General features: G+C 43.6%; 1 protein-coding gene and 1 pseudogene across 5 annotated transcripts in view; one reads left to right on the forward strand and one right to left on the reverse strand.

Annotated features, from left to right (window-relative positions):
* Window positions 1–20,756, forward strand: part of Trpc3 (transient receptor potential cation channel subfamily C member 3) — a 61,012-nt gene extending 40,256 nt beyond the window's left edge. Inside the window, exons 7-12 of one of the 5 annotated variants that reach the window (XM_032898489.1) lie at window positions 119–383; window positions 3,964–4,159; window positions 5,958–6,167; window positions 9,621–9,704; window positions 16,838–16,913; window positions 19,864–20,756. In XM_032898489.1, the coding sequence (XP_032754380.1) occupies window positions 119–383; window positions 3,964–4,159; window positions 5,958–6,167; window positions 9,621–9,704; window positions 16,838–16,913; window positions 19,864–20,006 (974 nt within the window). In that variant the 3' untranslated portion in view covers window positions 20,007–20,756. Of the gene's footprint in view, window positions 1–118; window positions 384–3,963; window positions 4,160–5,957; window positions 6,168–9,620; window positions 9,705–16,837; window positions 16,914–19,863 lie in introns of those variants that run through there. The other 4 variants (XM_032898490.1, XM_032898491.1, XM_032898493.1 and 1 more) reach the window with 4 other exon arrangements.
* A 567-nt stretch (window positions 20,757–21,323) lies between these two features.
* Window positions 21,324–21,506, reverse strand: LOC116895520 (annotated as a pseudogene).
* Between the last annotated feature and the right edge of the window lie 1,594 nt (window positions 21,507–23,100).

Consider the following 23,100-nt stretch of genomic DNA (forward strand, 5'->3'; position numbering starts at 1 on the left):
TGAATATTTTTTAAAAGCTCCATTTGTAATCTCTCTCTCTCTCTCCCCTCTCCCCCTCCCCTTCCTCTCTCCCCCTCTCCCCCACTCCCTCTTTCCCTCTCTCTCTTCCCTTTCCTAGCTAGAGATAAATGGCTCCCTTCTGACCCTCAGATCATATCGGAAGGCCTCTATGCCATAGCTGTGGTGCTCAGCTTCTCCCGGATCGCGTACATCCTCCCTGCAAACGAGAGCTTTGGGCCCTTGCAGATCTCTCTGGGGAGGACTGTGAAGGACATATTCAAGTTCATGGTTCTCTTCATCATGGTGTTCCTGGCTTTCATGATTGGCATGTTCATACTTTACTCCTACTACCTTGGGGCCAAAGTAAACCCTGCTTTTACCACGTAAGTAAGACATCATCCTAGAAAGGTATAGAAAGAACTTCTAAGGGGTCCAGCAAGTGCAGACTGTCAGCTGGAAACAAAGCCGTTCTCAGGAGCAGTAAAACAATCCCATGAAGTCAGTGTCTGTAGCTGGTCATGCAGGTCATTAGTCCACTCTTGGAATTCAGTGAGAGGGATCAGGATTTGGAAACATACTGGACCAAAATGGCTATTTTAAGAAAATTGGATGGCAAATGTCTAAAAGGGGACAACTCTGACATTATATATAACGCTAAATTTAGCATCATCATTTTGAAGTCTGTATTACTTTTCTAGTTTCCATGTTAATGTTTTCATCAGTAGTGAGTACAAGGATTCAAGTATCAGGACAGCTCCTGAGAAGACAAGGCTAACCCCAACCCTCCCTGAAGAGTCTTGTCCTTCCTGAAGCCTTCCTTGATTAATCCCCACAGTCACTTTCACCGTTAGGTTTCCCTGCTGCTATAGAGCTACCCCAGCTGTGAGATCATCATTCTGGTTGTCATGGGGATGGGGCTCTCCCTGTAGGCAAGGGTATCCCGGATCTTGCCACCTTCCTTTTGCTCCCATATTGCCACATCTGCACACCAGCAACACAGTACGTTCCCTGGAGGTAAAGTACAGGATCATGTCCTTGGAAACATATGAATCGTCCTAAAGTAACCCTTAAATAGCTATTGGTGAGCAGGTCTTAAAGGCAAAAGGAGGTCAGAGGTTCATTTTATTGTAATAAATGATGACAACGACAACAAAAATATCCTGTGACTCCAATGGAGAGTGACCAGGACCCTGCACAGGGCCCCTGTTCCCTTCCTCACAGCAGTTCACATGGTACATTACTGTTACCTCATCTTTTTTGAAGGGAGACCTGGCCACACCACATAGTAGCCGAGAGTATCGCTGGGAAGTCTGTCAGGCCCGGGTTTTAACACAGTTCTGCTATTTTTTTTTTTTTTTTTTTTGGAGCTGGGGACCGAACCCAGGGCCTTGAGCTTGCTAGGCAAGCGCTCTACCACTGAGCTAAATCCCCAAACCCCAGTTCTGCTATTTTCTAACTGCGCCCTTTGGTTAAATTACTGAACATTTTTCCCGTGTCATTTTTTCTCATTTTTAAAATAAGCACGACAGATTTTTAAATAAGGTCGTCGGGAGGATTACGTAAGGCTAGTTACGTAAAGCCTCTTGCCCACAGTAGGAGCTGCGATGTCCTTTCCATTCCAACTCCCGAGGTTCCCACACACGCCCGGCCCACAGATGCTGCAGAGAAGTTTGCGAGGCTCGCGATGGCTCCGGAGGAAGGGGCGGGGTGGCCCCGTGACAGGTTGAGTAAATGCAGAAATGGAGGCTAGCTAGAGTGCTCAGTCTCCTGCCTCCACATCCACTTCACACTCTGAGGTTTTGTGACAGGGAATCAACGTCCCCCCGACCCCCCATCCTCAACCCTTTGTCCCCAGGAACTAACAACATTTCTAGAACATACCAGTTGTTCCAGCGTCACTGGCTGAGTGGTTAAATGAATAAATGAGTAAACAAGCGTTTAAACCTGCAGGTCTAAAGGCTTCGTCGTTGTTTAGAATTTGTTAAAAATATTTTAAAGTATTGTTTTCCTAAATCATTTTCTTCGGGGGAAAAAAAGACTATTTTCCACCTGTACTTCACAGCGTTCTTGGGTGGCGACAGTTGAAGGTTCTTTATTCAGTCACAGATGTGAAGATCCTGTGACGAAATGGGCTAAATGCTCGCAGGTAGAAATTATACAAGAGATGGAACTTGACGCTTAATCTATTGTGTGCCACAAGGACCGGGGCTCCCATGCCATTGTCCCCCACCCATGTCTCTTGCAGATGAGCATTGTTTCCATGGAGGGGGCACAGCTGGCTTTCAGAACCTTTACCCCACACGCAACCGACCATGGATCAAAATATTCTTAAAAAAAGAATGTGTCTCTTTGGAGCATGCACATCCTTTCCCTGCCAAGATTTCCCCAAACGCTCCGGTGTAGTGATCATTTGCAGGGCTTAGTATTAGGTTTGATGTTTTAAGTAACTAAGAGATGGTCTAAATACTGCGGGAAGTCATCCACTGGTATCCTGGAAATACAGCGCCATTTCTGTGGGACTCCCTTGCACATTCTCAGATGCTGGTGCCCATGAGAGCCTTGGAGTTAATTCTCACAGACAACATGGCTGCCTGTGGATTCTTGTGGTCAGAATTCAAGCATTGGGTGGGGTATTTAGAGTGAAAAGCCTCTCCTTCACATCCTGACCCTTGGTCTATGAGCTGGTTTTCACTCTCAGAAACCATGGTTTTCTTCAAATACTTCCAGAGATTTTTTTTTCCCCATAAAAGAAGAATATAAATATCCAGATCGCCCTCCCTTTTGTATTCAGATGACTAAGTACTTCACAGCTGCTACGTTTAATTTTTTTTACTTAATGTATCTTCGCTATCCTTCATATCACAACTGAATGAAGATAAATCTGCCTCATTATCCCCAGTGGCTGCATCACATTCCACCATCAGGGTCCGCCAAAGCTCGTTGGCCTGTTCCATGGAGGTGGAGCTTGGTTTTGTTCTAGGTGCAAACCGCTTCACTGCAGGCGAGGTGCAGATCCTTTTCTGAAGTGGGCGTTTCGTTTTAAACCTAAGCCAGCAAGTTGGGCTTGAATTTCCAAACCACCTACAAAATCAGACTCCAGCCTTCCATTCTCCCAGAAGAAAAGCATGCGAAGTAACTTCAGCTTTCTCCTGCTGACCAAATCTTCATCAGAATAACTTCAGAAAAGCGGGGCCTTCATGCCAGCCCCTGAAACCCCAGGGCGTAATTGCTGCTAAGTACCCTAAGCGGTAGCACATAGCTGGAAGCACATAGCTGGAATGCTACCTCTTAGGATCTGGATGCAAGAGGATCAATTCACGTAGTAAAATGCTGTCTCAAGAACAAATTGAAAAAAAAAATCGTAACAGAATAACTCTGAAAATATTTTTAATTTTTAAAACATTTTTTAAAGCTTAGCTCTCTTCGATGTATGTAGCCTCTGGTTAGCTTTGTCACTGTTCATGACAGCATGGCAATATGGTGAGATTCCAGCTGTAGGTTTGGAGAAGTTGATGATCTATTAAACAATAAAGATGCGCACTGAAACTGAAAAAAAAAATGTTTAAATCCTTAACTTTTAATTCTTAAAATATAACAGAAAGACTCCTTAAATTTTTTTTATTAGAAACAATTATTAGGGAGGCTAGAGAGCAGTTAAGAGCTCTGGTTGCTCTTGCAAAGGACCTGAGTTCAAGTCCCAGCATCCAGGTGCTTACAACCATCTGTAACTCCAGCCCCAGGGTATCTGACGCCCTCTGCTGGCCTCCACAGGCACTGCAGGCATACAGCCCGCAGATACATGCAGACAAAATGCAGGAAGTAATTTTTTTTTTCAAAAGCAATTGTTAGGAATTTATGATGATAGCATTTCATAATAATGTTTACATCTGTATAGCATTAGATGCTAGCTTGTTTTTTCTCTTTAACAATGGAAACCACTCATTACCGTGTTTTTATTAACAGGGTTGAAGAAAGTTTCAAGACTTTGTTTTGGTCCATATTTGGACTCTCTGAAGTGACTTCTGTTGTCCTCAAATATGACCACAAATTCATAGAGAACATTGGCTATGTCCTTTATGGAATATACAATGTAACTATGGTGGTCGTTCTGCTCAACATGCTGATTGCTATGATTAACAGCTCATACCAAGAAATCGAGGTGAGCGCTCCAGCCCTGTGTGTCTCAGAAGTTTTAAGACTAAAAATATCTATTGGCTGCAGGGGGTTTGTTACCTGCTAGGCCATCCCTCTGATTGAGCTCCGTCCACTTCGTGTTCTCAGGTGCTCAGAGCACACGTGTGCAGCACATGCCTGGCTTCCATGTGCATTTTAGGAATGGACTTCCGTACATGGTGTCCCCAGCAGGGAATGTACGGTTGTTCACTCATCGCTATGACAAAGCACATTAAGGAAAGGAGAGTTTATTTTTGGCTGACAATTCAGGGTATGGTTCATCATGGTGGAAACTCGTGGCGGAAGAAGTCAGGGCAGCTGGTCACGCTGCTTTCTCAGGACACAGAGAAGGGTGGATATTGGTCCTTGGTTCATTTTCTCCTCCTTATGTAGTCTTGAATCCCAACTACCCGTATTTTGTGGTAGGTTATCCCAGCCAAATTAGCTCACTCTAAAACTCTCTCATAAGAGTGCCCAGGGGTTTATCTCTTAGGTGATCCTAGATCCTGACATGGTAACAATCAGAATTAACCAGAACAATGACAGAGACCAAAGGGCAGGACGGTGAGTGTCTGCTTGCATGGTGGCATCAGTATATACTGAAGACTAAAGGAGCTCACGTCCCATACCCATGGCCCTGCCTTCGTCAAGAGGACGGTTGTACCAATCACCATGGGGAACATTGGGAACAGAAAAAGATGGAGACAGGATTTGTGTGACATTTGAAGACATGTAGTACAAATACAAACTTCAAAGTGTAATTGACCCCGTGAAATGTGTTGGCTTACGTCTGTTTTCCAGGACTTAGGAGAAAGTCCTAAGACTACTTGGGCTAGCCTAAGCTACAGTGTAAGTTCCAGGCCGGTCTGTGCTGGTGTGATATCTTCAAAACAAATTAAGATAAACGAAGCAAAGATCAATGTATCTAAATGCCGCTTCCCCCTCTGCCTTTAGAATAAGACACGTGACATTGAAACTTGTTATGGGTGGGTCTGGAAGCGCTCAGAGGGTGGCAGAGAGTGAGAACAATGGCAGATGTAAAGAGATGGTTGGGGTGACAGGGAGAGTGTGATTAATAGTTTTATCCTTCTTTGACCTGAACTTTCCTTGTCTTTTTGTATTACCTCAAAATGAGGAACAGAAAGTGCTGGCTACATCTCGGTGGGTACAGTCAGACATGGGGAAGAGAAAGCATTTGGGCATCAGTGTCTGTGTCTGTACTATGTAGTTGTGTGGGAATTATACTCAGATGGACATGAATACATTACTTAATTGTTTAAAACATAATGAATTACCATAAGAATATACATCAGAGTGTCTGATTTAAAATTTAGTAACTGTGGGACTGGAGAGATGGCTTAGGAGTTAAGAGTTAGAATTCTTGAGAAGAACCAGAGTTTAGTTCCCAGCACCCACGTCAGGCGGCTTCCAACTATGCTGTTGTAACTACAGCTCTAGGGTATCTGATCCCCCCTTCTGGCCACCACTGGCATATGCACACACAGGCATATAGACAAGCACACACACATTTGCACACATATGTACTCACACACAAGTACATACACATATAGGGACAGTGTAGAAAATCACACAGAGACACAGACACAAGCACACACACATTTGAGCACATATACACACCCACATAAATACACACAAGTACACACAGACTGACCATACGTATAAGAAAGCATACACATACACCCAAACACATGCACACACAAGCACACACACTTAAAAATAAAATCTTCTTCTCACTTTAACAATGAGTTTTGTTTCTGTAACAGGATGACAGTGATGTAGAGTGGAAGTTTGCTCGTTCCAAACTCTGGCTATCCTACTTCGATGATGGAAAAACATTACCTCCACCCTTCAGTCTGGTCCCTAGTCCAAAATCGTTTGTTTATTTCATCATGAGGATCACTAACTTTTCCAAATGCAGGAGGAGAAGACTTCAGAAGGATCTGGAACTGGGCATGGGTAACTCAAAGTCCAGGGTATGTATTGAAAAGATACCAAGACCGTAACAATAAATGTTCTGTGTCCTTTTCTTGGCCTTTGATATTTGTTCATTAATTTCCATGTCTGAACTAGGAAGACAGTGAGCATGGCTGTCTATTCCCTGGTCTTCCATAGACTAATACTATCTGCAGAATGTTTCAAATAGTCACTTAGTCTATGCCCTACCTGGGGTCAGCCTCTGTGTAAACTTCCATAGTATGAACAAGCAAATGAAAAGCCTGTTAAACATAAAAAAGAAAGTTATTGTCAATAAATGTTTCCCATCCGTGTGCCCTGTGCTTAAAGCAGTTCTTCTGAAGTTACGTAACTTTAACTTCAGACTTACCCCTTGGCATGTGTTCACCAGCACTCTCTTGGAGAGACAGCAGAACGATCTTTCCTCTGGTATCATGGATTCAAGCCTGAGCGTATTCCCAACAGCAGTAGATGCCCTTTATCAAGAAGAACGCCTTGCCCTCGAGCTGACCTAGGAATGCAGGTTTCACGTGGCACTTCTCAGTAGGAGCTGAGCTTCTGTATAGAATCGGGGTAGGAGACACAGCGCTGTGGCTGTATTTAAAATAACAGGGAAGGAAGCAGACAGGAGCAAATGTGGGAGATCCGAGTTCCGTGTCTGGTAAAACGGTGAGAATGGGGCCTGGCATGGCTGCCTGCCTGTAATCCCGTACTTAGGAGTACGATATCAAGACCAAAGCCAGGTGAGCGACGTTGCCATTTTGAGATCAGCTAGGATGACAGAGTGAGATTTGGTCTTTTCAAAATGTATGAGAATTGTCTCCAGCTACAGTGCTTTAGAAGCCCAGAAAAACAATAAAACATGGGCCTTCCTGTGCAAAAATGGAGGCGTCTCCTTGATTGAAGCTGGGGGAAAGACAGAATTGGTGCAGTTTTATTCCTTATTTTTTTGACATAGACCTGTGTTTCTAAGTTTCTAGCCCTCGAATCTTACAGACAGTGACCCTGTGCTAGGAGTGTCGTTTAGTGGCCTCCTGACATGCACAATGCCCTTGGTTTGAGCCCCAGCATCTAGAAATAAGTTTAAGAGCAGGTGGCTGCTGAAGGCTTTTTGTGTGGTGTCGATGTGCTCTCTCGCCACCATTAGACTCCACAGTAGTGACCGGCTGTCCATGCCATGTTCAAATAATATCTCACACACACACACACACACACACACACACACACACACACACACACACACACACACACACACATTAAGAAGCTGTGGGGTGAAAGGAAGGGGCAGCCTCCAGGTTAGACCTGGGTCTGAACTGGCTCTTAAGACTTATTAGCAAGTTACACAGATAAATTGCCTCACCTCGAAGAGGAAAGCCACGGGGCTCCTGTGAGGGTTATATGAGATGTACTCCACTGCAACTCAGCAAACGTCAGGGCCTTCCTCAGAGTCCACCCTGCTTGCCGTGTGTTTGGCTAGCAGCCAGGGTGCAGCCAGTGCAGGGCATGTGTGGATCAATGCATTCAGGCAATCCATGCTTCGCCGTCTGTATGCGCTGGGGAATCGCTGGCTCCTGATGGTCTGGGTGGCTCCTGGCTGCCTGTTGTGGAGATTGACAGTGTGTTGATAAATGATTTGTCTTTGTAGGGAAGCTTAGCTACTCAAGTCTTTGGCCCCCAAAGTGTGGTCACTTTCAGCCTTTTGTAGCTCCAGAGATCAAGCCTTGAAATTTCCTTTCTGTAACTGTCTTACTTAGGGTTTCCATTGCTGTGAAGAGACACCATGACCAAGGCAACGCCTAAAAAGTTAACATTGAATTGGGGCTGACCTGCAGTTTCAGAGGTTCAGCCCTTCATTATCTCGGCAGGAAGCATGGTTGTGTGCAGGCAGACATAGTGCTGGAGAAGGAACTGAGAGGGCTACATCTTGATCCCAACACAGCCAGGAGTCTCCTCAAAACCCACCCCCATGGTGTCACACTTCCTCCAACAAGGTCACTGCTATTCCAACAAGGACGTACCTCCTAATCCTGTCACTCCCTGTGGGCCAAGCATATTTGAGCCACCACAGTAGGCAACAGAGTTCATGGACTTTAGACCCCAAACAGTCACAGTGTAGATAGGGGCTATTGAAAGCCAGGTGGACAGGGCACTTCCAGATGTTTAGACCACGGTGAAGGCACGGGGAGAGCTCTCCACTGGGCATCCACTCCCACCCTGTTACATCATTAATCAGAGAAAGAAACTTTCTTCTCAGCTAAGAGGGCCTGCCTTGGCTTCACCCCTCTTTTCAGGTCCTCCTGAATTGCCCAGACTGACCTTAAACTTGTGATCCTCCTGCTTAACTCTCCCCAGCCTCTGGGCACCCAGGCATGTGCCACTACACCAAGATAAAGTTTCTCAGTCTTACTCGTCGGCATAGACGTCCCTCATTAAATGAATTAAATTAAGTAGTTGAAGAAACGCCAGTGCCATTGCTCCAGTTTAGAGCTTTTCCTGCCGAGGCCGCTGAGCTCAGTCAGCAAACCGATACTGACCCCCAGTGGCAGGCGAAAGTAACATCATCAAGTTCAGTCAGCTAGTCCTGTCACCACTGCCCTGGCCTGCCACACCTTCCTGAATGATCACAGTGAGGCTGGGGGGCGTGGGGAGGATTTGGGGTGGGGACACCTTTGAATCCTATACGAACCAGCTTCCCCTTGAGTGATGGGAGGCTCCTGCTCATGTCTGTGTCAGTTGTGGTCAGGGCTAAGCTCTTGGCTCACTTTCCGCTCCTGCCTACTCAAAACTCAAGCTGAGCGTGGGAGTGCGGGTAGGTACATAGGTAATAGATATATGACAGATTATAGAAGTTGTCAGACAGACAGATACGCAGATAGACCATTGATGGATAGATAGATGATTGATAGATGATAGATAAACAGACAGACAGATGGACAGCCAGCCAGATAGAAACAGAGAATAAAGCTCCATTCTTCACCCAATTCCCTCCAAAGGTCTTGTCCTTGCTCAGTGTAAGGCAAGGTGCTAGAGAAGCCGTATTATTTTAGGTGATATCGTAGGGCTACAAAATATGTGTAAGGCTTCCGGTACCTGTGGAATTCTGTTCAATTTAGGAGAGGAGCTAGGACTCAGCAGCCAATCAAACTACTTCGGAGGCACTTGGAGTTCTGGGTGGTAAACGTTGCACGTTCCCAGGAAAGTGTACATTAGGTAGGGGCCAACTTGTAAAGTGCATTCTTAGTCAGCAGCTCTCTTACACTGTGTTGTGCCAGTGCTTTGATGAAGGGGAACATGTCCCCCACCCAACCGTCTGCCTTCAAAAGTATTTAACCCCCTCATGAAAGCCAACTTGCACAAAACATTCCTCAGAAGTGTGGCCTCCGGGAATGCCCTCCAAGAGAATCAAATAATCTTTATCTCTTACTCCAAATGAATGTATTCTCATTTACTAGGTTAATTGTATTTTTTCCTAGTTAAACCTCTTCACTCAGTCTAACTCGAGAGTTTTTGAATCACACAGTTTTAACAGCATTCTCAATCAGCCAACACGATATCAGGTAAGCACTTGTTAGCCATTTATCTACTGTGTGTGAGTGATTCCTCGTGTGACTCTCTGTATGCCTGGAGTGGTGCAGTCTTCATACACACTATGAAGTTGTGCAGAGCAGAGAGAGTGGGGTGTTCTCTTAAGATTGACGTTTGAACCCAGGTCCTTGCCTATGCTGTAGTCCTAGGCTATTCTATTTTATTTTACTATTTTGAAATAGAGTTTCAGTAAATTTTCTGGCTTGAGCTCCAACTCACTGTTCCCCATGGATTGGACTTTCAGTCCCCCTACCTCGGCCTCTCAAGGAGCTGAGAGTACAGGCCTGTAGCACCAGGCTCAGCAAGAAGGTTTGCTTTTAAAATGTTGAAAACAAAGTGTTTCTATTTTTTTTTTTTATGTGAGAGGCTTTTGTCTACATGTATGTCTGTTCACCACATGGTGGTGCTCACAGAGGTCAGAACAGAGCAATGGATCCCCTGGAACTGGAGTTACAGATGGTTGGGAACCGCCATGAAGGTACTGGGAATTGAACCTTGATCCTCTGCAAGAGCAACAAGTGCTCTTAACTACTGAGCCATTGCTATAATTACCAAAGAACAAATATTTGCATAAACTCACCCTGGAGAAAGAGTGGAAGATACAGTGTATAAGAATCAGTGGTCCTCTCAGTAATCTGTTTCACTAGGTTTTATTTCCGTGAAGTCTATTTTGCAAATGATTGTGAGGCTCTCCTGTTTTGTCAGTACAACTTTAAAATTCCTTTTGCATGCTGATGTCATATGCTGATTTGGACAGTGTGTATATATCTAGCATAGACGGTTGTAGTTCTTGGTTCCATCTGGCTAGTCACATGGACACCAGATCTTTAGGTTCTAATAGGCTCTCTACGGTGTATTTATACTGTCTGTGGTGTTAGGTGCATAGTTTCCTTGGAAGGAAAGCCTTGCAAACTTGACTGACAAGCAGCGACTGTTGAAGCCGTCCTCGATTTGACAACCTGACAGTCTGCTCAGTTTATCTCATCCCCCATCTTCCACTTGTAGAAATAAAGGAAGGATTTTTATTTCAACCTGACAGAAATAGTCAAGTGCTTTTACTGTGCATTTATCATGAATGAACTTGGCCGTGTATGTTTAATGATCTATTTAGAAAAATCTCCATTTGCCTTTCTTGATGGCTTCCTGTTACGGGTTAGGAAGAATTTTAATAGTAGAAGCTCTCAGGTTTTACCTGGTATCTGAGTTGTGTAATGAGTGCCTTGAATTTAGAGCTGTTGTTTCCCATCCTGGACTCCTTCAGTTTTGCGGTCAACTTAACCAGGCTTTCATGGCTTTGGGACTTATGAGCTATTTTAAAAGACCTACTATGTAATAACCTTTAAACGTACATGTTTTAGTTCTTTCACTTTTCATGTGAAATATTCAGCCTGTGTAGAGTGTCCTTGAGTGTGGCGAGGGGTGACCATCCAGATTTATTTTTTCCAGATGATTATGTTCATCTATGTCCAGTGTGTTGAATATTGTTTTGGTTTTTGTTGACTTTTTATTTACTAAATTCCTACAGCATATTGAATTTCTCCCTATTTTTTCATGTTATGTTCCTATGAACACTATATGATCACTTATAGTTTAAAACAAAGTCAAACAAAATCCAGATGCAATTATCAACCCTACTTTAGGACTTTTATTTTGCAAAATTACCTGGCTATTCTTTTTTTTTTTTTTCTTAAGTTTGGGTTTTCAATTAGCCTGTCTAGTTCACAAAATTTCTGGCTGGTGTTCATATGAAGATTGGCCTAATGTTTTAAGACTTGACCTCTTTCTGATGTCCTTTCTTTGGTTGGTTGATTGGTTGGTTGGTTGATTGGTTGGTTGGTTGGTTGGTTGGTTGGTGGGTTGGTTGGTTGGTTGGTTGGTTGGTTGGTGGGTTGGTTGGTGGGTTGGTTGGTTGGTTGGTTGGTTGGTGGGTTGGTTGGTTGGTTGGTTGGTTGGTTGGTTGGTTGGTTGGATGGTTGGTTGGATGGTTGGTTGGATGGTTGCTTGCTTGGTTGCTTGCTTGCTTGCTTGCTTGGTTGCTTGGATGGTTGGTTGGTTGGATGGTTGGTTGATTGGTTGATTGGTTGGTGGGTTGGTTGGTGGGTTGGTTGGTTGGTTGATTGGTTGGTTGGTTGGATGGGTGATTGGTTGGTTGGTTGGTTGGTTGGTTGATTTATTGGTTGGTTGGTTGGTTGGTTGGTTGATTGGTTGGTGGGTTGGTTGGTTGGTTGGTGGGTTGGTTGGTTGATTGGTTGATTGATTGGTGGGTTGGTTGGTGGGTTGGCTGGTTGATTGATTGGTTGGTTGGTGGGTTGGTTGGTTGGTGGGTAGATTGGTTGATTGGTTAGTTGGTTGGATTGTTTGATGGATTTTTCTGATGTTTGTTTGGTTTGGTTTATCTGTGATAGGGTCTTCTGTAGCCCAGGTTGTCTTCAAGCTCAATAAGTAGAAGTTGACCCTGAACTTCTGGTCCTACTGCCTCTCCCTCCAAAATGCTGAGATTTACCGATGTGTACCATCATGCACACATTTGTACAGGTCCTTGTATCTGGTGTCATTATATTTCTTATCTCCAGTTTGCTAAGAATTCTCTAGAACTGCCAAATAGCAACTACTGAAGGAAAAAAAAAAAAAAGACAAACCTGTATTTCTTTCTCATGTTCAAAAGTTTGGGTCACCAGCTCTCCTGGTGTGTGACAGAGGATGCCTTCGAGCCAGGCCTTCTCTGTCTAGTGCTGTAGCTGTGACAAAGGGCATGCGCCACTAAGCTTGGCTTTAAACACAGCACCGTTTGAGGGGGAAAGTGTTATATCTATATACAGAATTTTCCCTGAGAATAAAGGAGGCGACTGTGCCTGCTTATTTTCCCTTAGGTGAAGCTTTGTTAATGAGAGACTTTGTTTAGTTGGCTTCCAGGGAAATCCAAACACCAGATGAATTTTTAAAGCAATCTATTTCCCATCATTTTTCCTTTTAGCAGTAAGTGTAGAATTTACTCACATAGACTTTTCTAAGCATAGCTCCCAAAGACATGTAAATATCTTGCAGAGTATTACATTGGAGGATAAGAAGATTTGAGCCCCAGCTTTGTTAAATAATACTATTAGTAGAGCTGCCCTTACCTAGGCAGCAACTTTGAGTCTGCATGTATTTGATTATTTAATCTGAATAATTGTTTATGAGCTGAGTTTTGTAGCCCATCATGGAGTTGAAAAATCAGATGCTCATGAGTACTTTAGGATGGTCATCGGTAAAGACCTTTATTCAAATCCAGAGATTTTTTTTCTTCTCCCAACATATCTGCCTCATCTTAATTCTTATTTGTGTATTATGCTGTATGTTCATGATTGTATGAGTATATAAACATGTATCTGTATGTGAATGTGGAGGCCAAAGGTCAATGCCAGGTGTCTCCCTCCCTTTCCACTTTATCCCTCAATGAACCTAGAGCTTGCAGATTTGTCTAGACTGGCTGCTCGGTGAGCTCTGGGGCCACCAGACCCACCCCAGCAATGTTTTAATAAGCTGTGTTTACTCAACTCCAGTCCGCATTGTTCCTCCTCCTCTCCCTCCTCCTCCTCCTTCCCCTTTTCACACGAACAGTTGGAGAATAGAGGAGCTACAGGACCCAGGAGTTCTTGTTTCCAGAGTGGGAGGTAAACCCAGTGCTGGTTTGGGTCTCAGTGAGCCCTGTGGGAGTGGTATGGGTTCAAATGCTAGTGAAAACTTGTCCTTAGACTGAAACTGGTGACTTTGTAACCATGTCAGAGTTTATCATTGATCCAGAAACAATACGGGGAAATCTCACTTGATTGAAGATTACATTCCACTGATGTCTTTTAGAGCATCAAGAATGTTTCCCTAGAAGTTTTACTTCATACATTGATGTCTTCAGTCCACTAGCCTCATGTGTAAATACTGTGTGAGGAAAGGATCTAGTTTCTGGCTTTCCTATAGGATAGCCCATGTCTTAGCACTACTTGATAATGATCTTTAACCCCCATCTCTTTAAATATATTTATTGCTTGATTTATTATTACCATCATTAATTATCATTGCATTGTATGCACATGGATGTTTTGTTTGCATGTATGTCTGTGTACCATGTGCATGCCTGGATGCCCATAGCATTCAGAAAAAGGCATCAGATGCTGAGGACTTGGTGCCTCAGACAGTTTTGAGCCATCAGATGGGTGCTGGGTCAGCTGCTAGAGCAGCCAGTGTTCTTGATTGTTGAGCCATCTCTCCACCCCATTACTTATTGTGTATGTATGTGTTTCTGTACGTGTCTGTGTGTATCCGTGTGGCTCTGTGTACATGCATGTGTGTGTGTGTGTGTGTGTGTGTGTGTGTGTACATGCTACTATACAAAAGCTGTACTTCTTAAGCAGTTGGTGAATGAATCACTGAGCTTAAGTCTTTTCTGGTCTGGTTCCCTGTGAGCGAAGAGCCAGTTGGATCCAAGGCTTCCTCAGGGCTCCAGTGAAGAGACAAAGTGAAGAGTAGTTCTATGTCCTTGCCTGGGGGCACAGTTAGCAAGATTGGGGTTGGGGCCAGGGCCAAGGGAGCCTCAAAGAAGCTAAGGTTTCAACTCCTGGGAGGCCAGCTTTCCCCTCTGAAGGGTTGTAGTCGTTGTAGCCTTAAGACAGCTGTGTCTAAGCTATCCTGTGTTCTCTTTGCTAACATTGTTTGACTCAGCTTTCTGCTGGCCTCGGCCCATCCCCCCCTTATAAATAACATACACAGAGCTGTGCTTCTTCATAAACGTACTTGGCATAAACCCTCAGATTATGCAAGACGTCCTGGTCTCAACTCTCTGTCTTCTGTATTTTCTCATCCCTAGCCCTCCCGTCTTAAGTTTGGAATGCTTGTTCCTGCAGGTTTGGGTAGGTGTGTGACTGGGAAAACAGGCTTTTTAATAGCATGGGGCTCTCTGTTGTCACATAGTTGTAGTTTTTCTCCAACAACGGCATTCCAGACTAACCTGGAACTCCCAGACTACCCTGGAACCCCTTTTATTCGCTTTGACATCTTACAGATCGCTTTAGCTTGCAACATTTTGCTGCCTTAAAATTGAGGGTTTTTTTCCACTTAGCTCCAGCTTTTCCCTCACCTCTTTTCCGAATTATCTTTTAAGTGTAATATTTATGTATGCACAAGAATATGTGCAGCAACACTGAAGTAGGAAGCAAACCGCGAGCACACACAGCCACACCTCAGTTTATTGGTTCGCTGCCTCCACTTGGCCCTCCTGCTTACCTCACAGCTCTGCCAACATCTAAGACGCTGTTGCTATCTGCTGTGGGTTCCTAATCCTCTGCCTCTTCTTTCCAGATGTAGGTTTATGGCACACATGAATATCCCAGGAATACCTATGTCCCAGCTCCATAAGATGGCTTTATATTTTGTGAAGTCCTTTGCAACTGGACACTCTCACTCAGCTTCATGCTTCTTACCCTGTGTTTGTTTTCATTTTTGCTTCATCGCTTTGTTTTGAGGCAGGGTCTCACTCTGCAGCCCTGGAGCTCTCTATGAAGACCGGGCTGTCCTCAAACTCACGAATGTTCCCAAATGCTGGAATCAAAGGCCTGTGCCGCCATGCCTGGCTTCAGCATCATGCTTCTAAGAGTCATCCCCATGAGTGTGGCTGTGGTTACTAATGAAATTAATGAACGTGGGGGGATTGCACTGTGGGAGATGGATTTACCTGTCCCTTTTCTTTGTTTTCTGATACTTCCTTAGAGTTATTCAGTTCTTGCCATCTCGGACAGCATTGCCTCTAACCCTGTTGCCTCTTGGCAATATGTGTAGTTTTGGGGCTCTGTAAGGAGTGAAATTTCTGCCAGTGTTGAACCTTAGTCGATAATGGCAAACTGTCTCCAAAGCATCTTGTCTGTTTGCTCTCAAGCAGGAAAGTAGACGAGACTTCGCTGGCTTTTCCAGCAGTTGTCATTGTCAAATGCATGTCTTGTTATTTCCTTTATTAAGTGCCAACCTACACCTAATCTCTGTCACAGTATGTCTGTCCTCAGGAACAGACTTTACGATTGTTCTATAAGTTGTTACTATTTAATGATTCCATCTCTGTGAAATACCGAGGTTATCTTTCCCTGTTTAACAATGTTGTTCGTTTTTTATTATTTTTGGATAGTATCTTTATAAGTGGAGGTTTTTAAATCATAATGAAGTTCAGTTTATCATTTTCATGTTATAATCAGAATTTTTATCTTGTTTTTAAAATACAATCTGAAATAACTATATTCTACGAAAGGATTTAAAAGCTTCATATTGCACATGAAAGGCCAACTGGTGTTAACTTCTCATCCATGGTATGAGGTTGGCATCCAAATTTTTTTCTTACGAATAAACAATTATTCTGTAAGAACATTTATTTGGTTTGGAAAAATAGTCACAGTGAAGTTTCTATGGGTACAAACATGTAATGCAACAAAATATATGAAATCCAGAAAACACTAAATGTAACATAATTTTGTGTGTGTGTGTGTGTGTGTGTGTGTGTGTGTGTGTGTGTGTGTGTGTGTGCACAAAATCTAAAGAAAAGCTACAGGAACAGTCAAAGCCAAAATAACTACAGTAATTATCTCTGGAAGGTGGGCTTATCAGGGATTTTGCTTATTTCTCCTGTTATTCTCTATTTTCCAAATGTTCTACCCTGATCCCCTACTCATTCATTTATTTTCAAATAGAGATGAATAACCTGTGTCTATGGTGACAATGTAGCGCAAAGCACCTTAAGGAGGAACTATCACTTTAAAGACAGCCATTGGCGTCTTCCAAGCCAGCTTTTAAAAAAGCGGTTTCATTCCTGAGATTAAAAGAGAAAAGAACCTATATGTTGGTTGTGTTACATCAGAAAGTAAAAGACAGCTAAATTCCACAGTTTGGCTGATTCTTTGTAAATTGTCATATGAACCCCGCCCCCCATGCTGTCCCCGCCCCGCCCCACGCTGTCCCCGCCCCGCCCCACGCTGTCCCCGCCCCGCCCCCACGCTGTCTGTGTCACAGGTATGTGAGGCTCTCTGCAGAGTAGACTGAACATCCACATGTATATCGTTGGTGATCTAACTATTTCTTTTTTGCCCAACAGCAGATAATGAAAAGACTCATAAAACGGTATGTTTTGAAAGCACAAGTAGACAAAGAAAACGATGAGGTGAACGAAGGTAAGCATCTTCTGCTGAGAAACACCTTTCTTCATAGCGAAGTTAACGAACACGGGAAGTTGGGGTATGATTGTTGTTGCAAACTCAAGGCTACCTGGGGCTACAAAGTCAGTACTGGGTCAACCAGAACTACGGAGCAAAAGCGCTGTCTCAAGAAAAGGTTTTTAAGCTCCAAACTACATAAACAAATAACGACTGGAGGGTAACATCAGAGCTAGAATCAGAAGGTAATAAACCTGGGTCTGGAGAGGAGGCTCGGTGGTTAAAAGCAGGAGCTGCTGTGCAAAGGACCTGAGTTCGATTCCCATCATCCATATTGGGCAGCTCACAACTGCATATAACTCCAGAGTTACATGCAACCTGAAATAATGAGTCTAGATGCCTAGACTCATGGGCAGACACCCCCACCCCCGTAGCGCCTGCATGTGTTGCACACACACACAGACACACAGACACACACACACACACACACACACACACACATCTCCTTTTCAGCCCAGGTAAGTTGCCTCCAGATCTGTCTGCCCTGATATGAGAAAGGCTAACTTAGCAAATGCTGTTGATGAAATGGCTTCGAAGCCACTCCTTGGTGAGCATAATGAGTTCCTTTCAGATCTGATCAACCCAGCGGTATGTCTTCATAGAAAAAGTCTATTAATACAGAATGAAGGACCAGGAAAAAGTCCTACTATGCTGACCTCTAAATAGGCTCAAGAGGATGGCATTGGAATGGAGTTACAACGTAGAAGCAGAAATCTTATCAGTTGTCTCCTAGCCTCCTTTGGAATCCAGGAGCTGGCTAACACACATGGGAGGAACCATGTGGCCGTGACAGTGCCAAAAATGATCAGCATTTGAACCCGTGCCCCAAGGAGGGATGTTAGTGGGAATCAAGTTCTTAATCAAAAGTTGACTGCATAGCCTGTAAGCATATTAGATAAGATAATTCTTCTTTATCCAGGAAGCCAATGTCCAAGGCTGAATCCTACATTGTCTGTCCTCCCTGGATTCAGAAACAAGGAAAGATGGGCTAGGCTGAGACTCACTGTGGGAGAGCCCTAGCTCAGGCCAAAGTAGCTGGTAGAATACCTGTTGCGCAAACTCCAGGTTTAACCCCAAACCAAAAAGGAAGGCAAACCTATCACCAAAGCTGACCCGTTCACACCAGAGCACTTTATTCCCTATCTCCCATATGCCACAGGACGCATACTTTACTATTTTATTGTTTTACTTTATTTTACTTTTTATCACAAAATGAATCCTCAAATGGTCGTTGTATATTCTTAAAGAAGATTTAAAACTTTCTTTAAATGAAAATATTCTTATAGTGTCTTTGGGTTTTTGTTTTTTGTCTTTGGGTTTCGGGTTGTTTTTTGTTTGTTTGTTTTTGTGTTTTTTGTGTTTTGTTGTTGTTGTTGTTTTTTTATGATGCTAAGGATTGAACCCAGGGCTCTATACATGCTAAACACATGCTCTGCCATTGAGCTACATCCCAGCTCAATTGATTTGTATATAATGAAAGCATATATATTCTGGAACATAGTCACACGTGCCTGTAATCCCAGAGTCAGGTGGCGGAAGCAGGAGGAATCCAGGGCAGCCTTGGCTACTCCGTGATGTTGAAGCTTAGGTTGCATGAGACGCTATCTTAATAACTATAATGGTAAATCACACAAGTTATGCTTTAAAAATCATAAAGCTATCATGATAAAGGTCACCCTACACTGTACCCCGTACGGATATATGATTACTATGTGTCTATTTTGAAAGATTAAAAAAGGGAGCTATCCTAAAAGCTTCTATTATTTCTTTAAAAAGATGAAGTCTGAACACCACTGATTTTCAGAATTTATTCTTAGAATCTAGGCAATGTTCTGCCTCTAAATTTAATCTTCATCCCAGGGCTTCTCTACATCAGCATTAAATAACTCCTAGACTGTTCTGCTCTCCACTGCAATCTGTGTTTGCTTAGGGTGCTGCCAGGCTGAATTCGGGGAGCAGCTGTGTCTTAAACTCTGAGAGGTTAGGGCGATGAGGTGGGATCTCTTGGAGACATGGGAGTCTGCACGCTGCAGGGGAGGGTCTCCACTGCCTTCCCCTCACACCCTGTCATCGGTACCTGACAGCCCAGTCCCAAGTTCATGCTAGGGTCTGGTGATCAGCTCCCTTTATAGCCTTCCTTTCTCTTCATAAAATTTAACTTAAAATTTACTTCTGTATATTTGCACATTCAATCAATTAATTTTTAGTAGCCAACGAAGATAGCATGTAGGTATGCCAACCCTCCGCCAGAAAGGCAACCGGAAGTGCTCCCTCTAGCGAGGGAACACTGTGATTGTTTTGGGGGAGGAGGGTTGTTCGGTTTTGGTTTTGGTTTTGGAGATAGGAATCCCTCTGTGTAGCCCTTGCTGTCCTGAAACTTGCTATGTAGACCAGGCTGGCCTTGAACTCACAGAGATCCACCTGCCTCAGCCACCTAAGTGTTGGGATTAAAGGTGTGCACCACCATGCACAGGAGGAAAGTGTGAGTTCACTGTTTCATCATTTGAAAACGCATCTCGATTGTTGCTTTAGCATTATTTACAATGTTGCATTTGGCTAACCCTGTGCGGAGAGCCTGATCTGTAACCCAGAGGCAGGGTACTTGCCTAAGCTACACAGGGGTGTGGGTTTGAACTCAAAAAACAGAAGGCACTGCTTGAAGCTGATTGGCTACTACAGACCCAGCTGAAATACCTTTAGTGCTTTTTCAAAGGTCAGTACGCCTTCAAAGGCTGGCTCTGCTTAAACTTCTTAAGGGAGAAATTGAAATGTCCACCTGGGAGACTTGGTGAGGCAAACATACTCAGATGGAGTGAATTTCACTTTGTCATGCCTGTTTAAACATAGAGAGCCAAAACCATTATTCACACATGTCCTTTTTTTTTTTTTTTAAATACAAATATTCCAGGTGAACTGAAAGAAATCAAGCAGGATATCTCCAGCCTTCGCTACGAACTTTTGGAAGATAAGAGCCAGGCGACGGAGGAACTGGCCATCTTGATTCATAAACTCAGTGAGAAACTGAACCCCAGTGCGCTGAGGTGTGAATGAGGGAGCCGCGTGCAGTGAGACTTTGACTCTAGCACAACTGCGGGCAATAATATTCCTAAGTATGAAATACTTGAAAAACCGTGGTGTAAAAACTCTAGTGTTAATACCTTCACCATGCGGAGCTTTAAAATTAACCTAGTGGGCCACGATTCCCATTACGTGAAAATGATCCCAAGGTTGGCCTCAGCACTCCAAGCAGTGACATGCTGTTGTACTTAGAAGCCCAGTATTAATGTCACTGATTTTTTTTTTTTTTGTCATTTTTGTCTTTATGTCACCTGTTGGCCCCCAAGAGTTCCTTGGGGGACAGGGACCACATCAATCTCATCTTTATGTCTCCAACATTTAGTGCAGTGCCTGATAACAGTAGGTGCTTGGTAAATGTTGAACCCAGCTGGCCTGGACAGCCAGTAGCATCCAAGAACACGAAAGACCATTGCTATGTAGCCTACCTTCTCATCCGAACGCTTGAAGCGATTTTTTTTAAAAATAGAAACTGAAGGTGTTTTACGACCAGCCATGACGTGTGGAGATCTTTCTCAGACTTTTAGACATCACTGACAGTTCTAGGGCTTTTGAAATGCCAGGTTTAACAGTGAAATGAGCTCATTGGAAAGATACATATTTAAGTTTCATAGGGTTGTTCAAAAACAATCATTAAAGATTTTTCTAAAATATATGCTTGTGTCCTTTCTCTTTGTATCTGTGGTGTCATGATGTAAATTTGGTCAATAAAGAATGCTTTTCTAAGTTGGGTTGTAGCAGGCTATTATTTTGTTGCAATCTTCTAATGTGCACTTCTGGTTTAATGCTAAATAAGATCAACAAATGACCCCTTGTCTTGCCCTCTGGTCCTTTCTGAGTTTTGGATCCATGGGAGTGTCGACGAAGACAGTGTCTTGGTTAGGGTTTTACTGCTGTGAACACACACTGTGACCAAGGCAACTCTCATAAGGACATTTAATTGGGGCTGGCTTACAGGTTCAGAGGTTCAGTCCGTTATTATGAAGGTGGGAGCATGGCAGCGTCCAGGCAGGCATGGTGTAGGAGAAGCTGAGAGCTCTACATCTTCATCTGAAGGCTGCTAGCAGAAGACTGGTCAGCCAGGATGAGGTCTTTTTTTTTTTTTTTTACGTCTAAACAAAAGGTTTCCCGTATTTATTACTCAACTACAAAATGAACCCACAAGAGCACAGAAAGAAAACATTCCTAATGAACATACTCAGCTGTGCAGACAATGGTAATGTTGTAATCCTGGTACAGTATGTTAATGATAACCCTCAGACAGCTTAGTAAGCACGTGTGGTGTGTGGTTCCTTACAGACCCAATGTCTGTCTCCAGTGTCTCCGCTTGGAGTTGTACATGATTTTATTGCCGGTTTTCATCTGAATCCATCATGGAATCGGACGATTTTGCTTTTGTTTCTTAGTCAGGAATCGCTTGATTCTGAAGGTCTTGTGAGAAGCCATGGTGAAGAGCAAAGTCAGACAGGCACACACTCCTCCTGCTGAGTCTAAACTGGGGGATTAGAATAACTTGGAAAGGCAGGACAGAGTTGAGCGCCTGACTCTGCCAGGTTCCCTGTGAGCGCTGCAGAGCCGGAGCCCAGGACCACACACCAGTATAGCCGCACAGCCTGGCAGTTAAAAGCTAGGATGAGGGTCTTAAAGCCCAGGCCCACAGTGACACACATACTCCAAGGCCACACACCCCCAAAATGAGGTGTGGACAAAAAGGAATACCAAATGCAGCTTCTGAAAGCTCTTATAGACTACTTAATTTCTACCTCAGGGGAGTTAAGACTGTATACATATTTTGCTACCACTGTAACAAAGAATTAATCTTATCAGATTATCTTAGCCACTCCCCTGGCCAAGCATATGCAAATCATCACAGCCACTGTTCTATTGCTATGAAGAGACACCATTACAAGGCAACTTTTATCGACAAAAGCATTTAATTAGGGGATTGCTTACAGGTTCAAAGACAGTCACTCAGGTGAGAGTGGGCGGTACAGGGTAGACACGGCGCTGGAGAAGTAGCTGAGAGGTCACCATCCTGATCCACAGGCAGCAGGAAGGACATTGGGCCTGATGTGGGCTTTTTAAGACCTCAAAGCCCACCCTAGTGCCACACTTCCTCCAACAAGGCCACACCCCCTAAGCCTTTCGAGTAGGACCACTCCCTGGTGACTAAGCACTCAAATATATAAAGTTCATTCCTACCGAATCTCATTGGGATGTAAATTGTGATCACAAGAGTTACTACTCTTACAAACCAACTAAACTAAACAAACAAAGATACTGTTGCTATCACACAGAAAGACAAAACACGAAGCCAAAAAGGAATACCAAATGTAGCTTCTGAAAGCGCTTGTAGACGACTTAATTTCTACCTCAGGGAGTTAAGAAGCCCATATACATATTTTGCTACCACTGTAGCAAAGAATTAATCTTATCAGTTTCTGTTTTAATCTTATACTATACATCTTAAACACTTTTCAAATTTTATGCATTTCATGCCATGTCTCTGAACAGAACAAAACTGATTTTTTTTTTCATTATGAAGTTACTCTGTATTGAAACATTGTTAACAAGCATGTTTTATAGTGGACAACACTCTTTTTCTTATCATTGTCTAAGGTTCCAAATGTGGATGGTTTTTCTTGTAACTAGGGAGCTGAATACACAGAGAGTAATTTTCCTAATGGAGGTTAGAAAAGAACCCAGGACAGCCTAGAGTCTCAGGATCCGGAAATGGCAGAGGCTTAAAGATAAAGCTGTGACTTCCATATCATTTATATGCATGCTTTTTTCCCCTTTCTGCCTCCCATGCAGCTGCGGAGCTCTTGAGATAAATTTTCCATTTGCTTGCCTCACTTGTCTCAAACTGGCATCTTGTTTCACATTCAGCTCACTGATTGTTAGAGCTTAGGTTAGCGATGGGGTTCCCCGTGGCCTTTGCATAATTATGTCCTGATACTTTGTTCTCATTTGTTTCCTGCTCACTGCCCTCCACTGTCCCTCACCCCTACCCTACCCCACCCCCACTTCTGGGTAGCTCCTTCCAGCACATTGTCTTAGTATTTCATTT

This window comes from Rattus rattus, chromosome 3, assembly GCF_011064425.1.
Source record: "Rattus rattus isolate New Zealand chromosome 3, Rrattus_CSIRO_v1, whole genome shotgun sequence".
Classification (NCBI taxonomy): domain Eukaryota; kingdom Metazoa; phylum Chordata; class Mammalia; order Rodentia; family Muridae; genus Rattus; species Rattus rattus.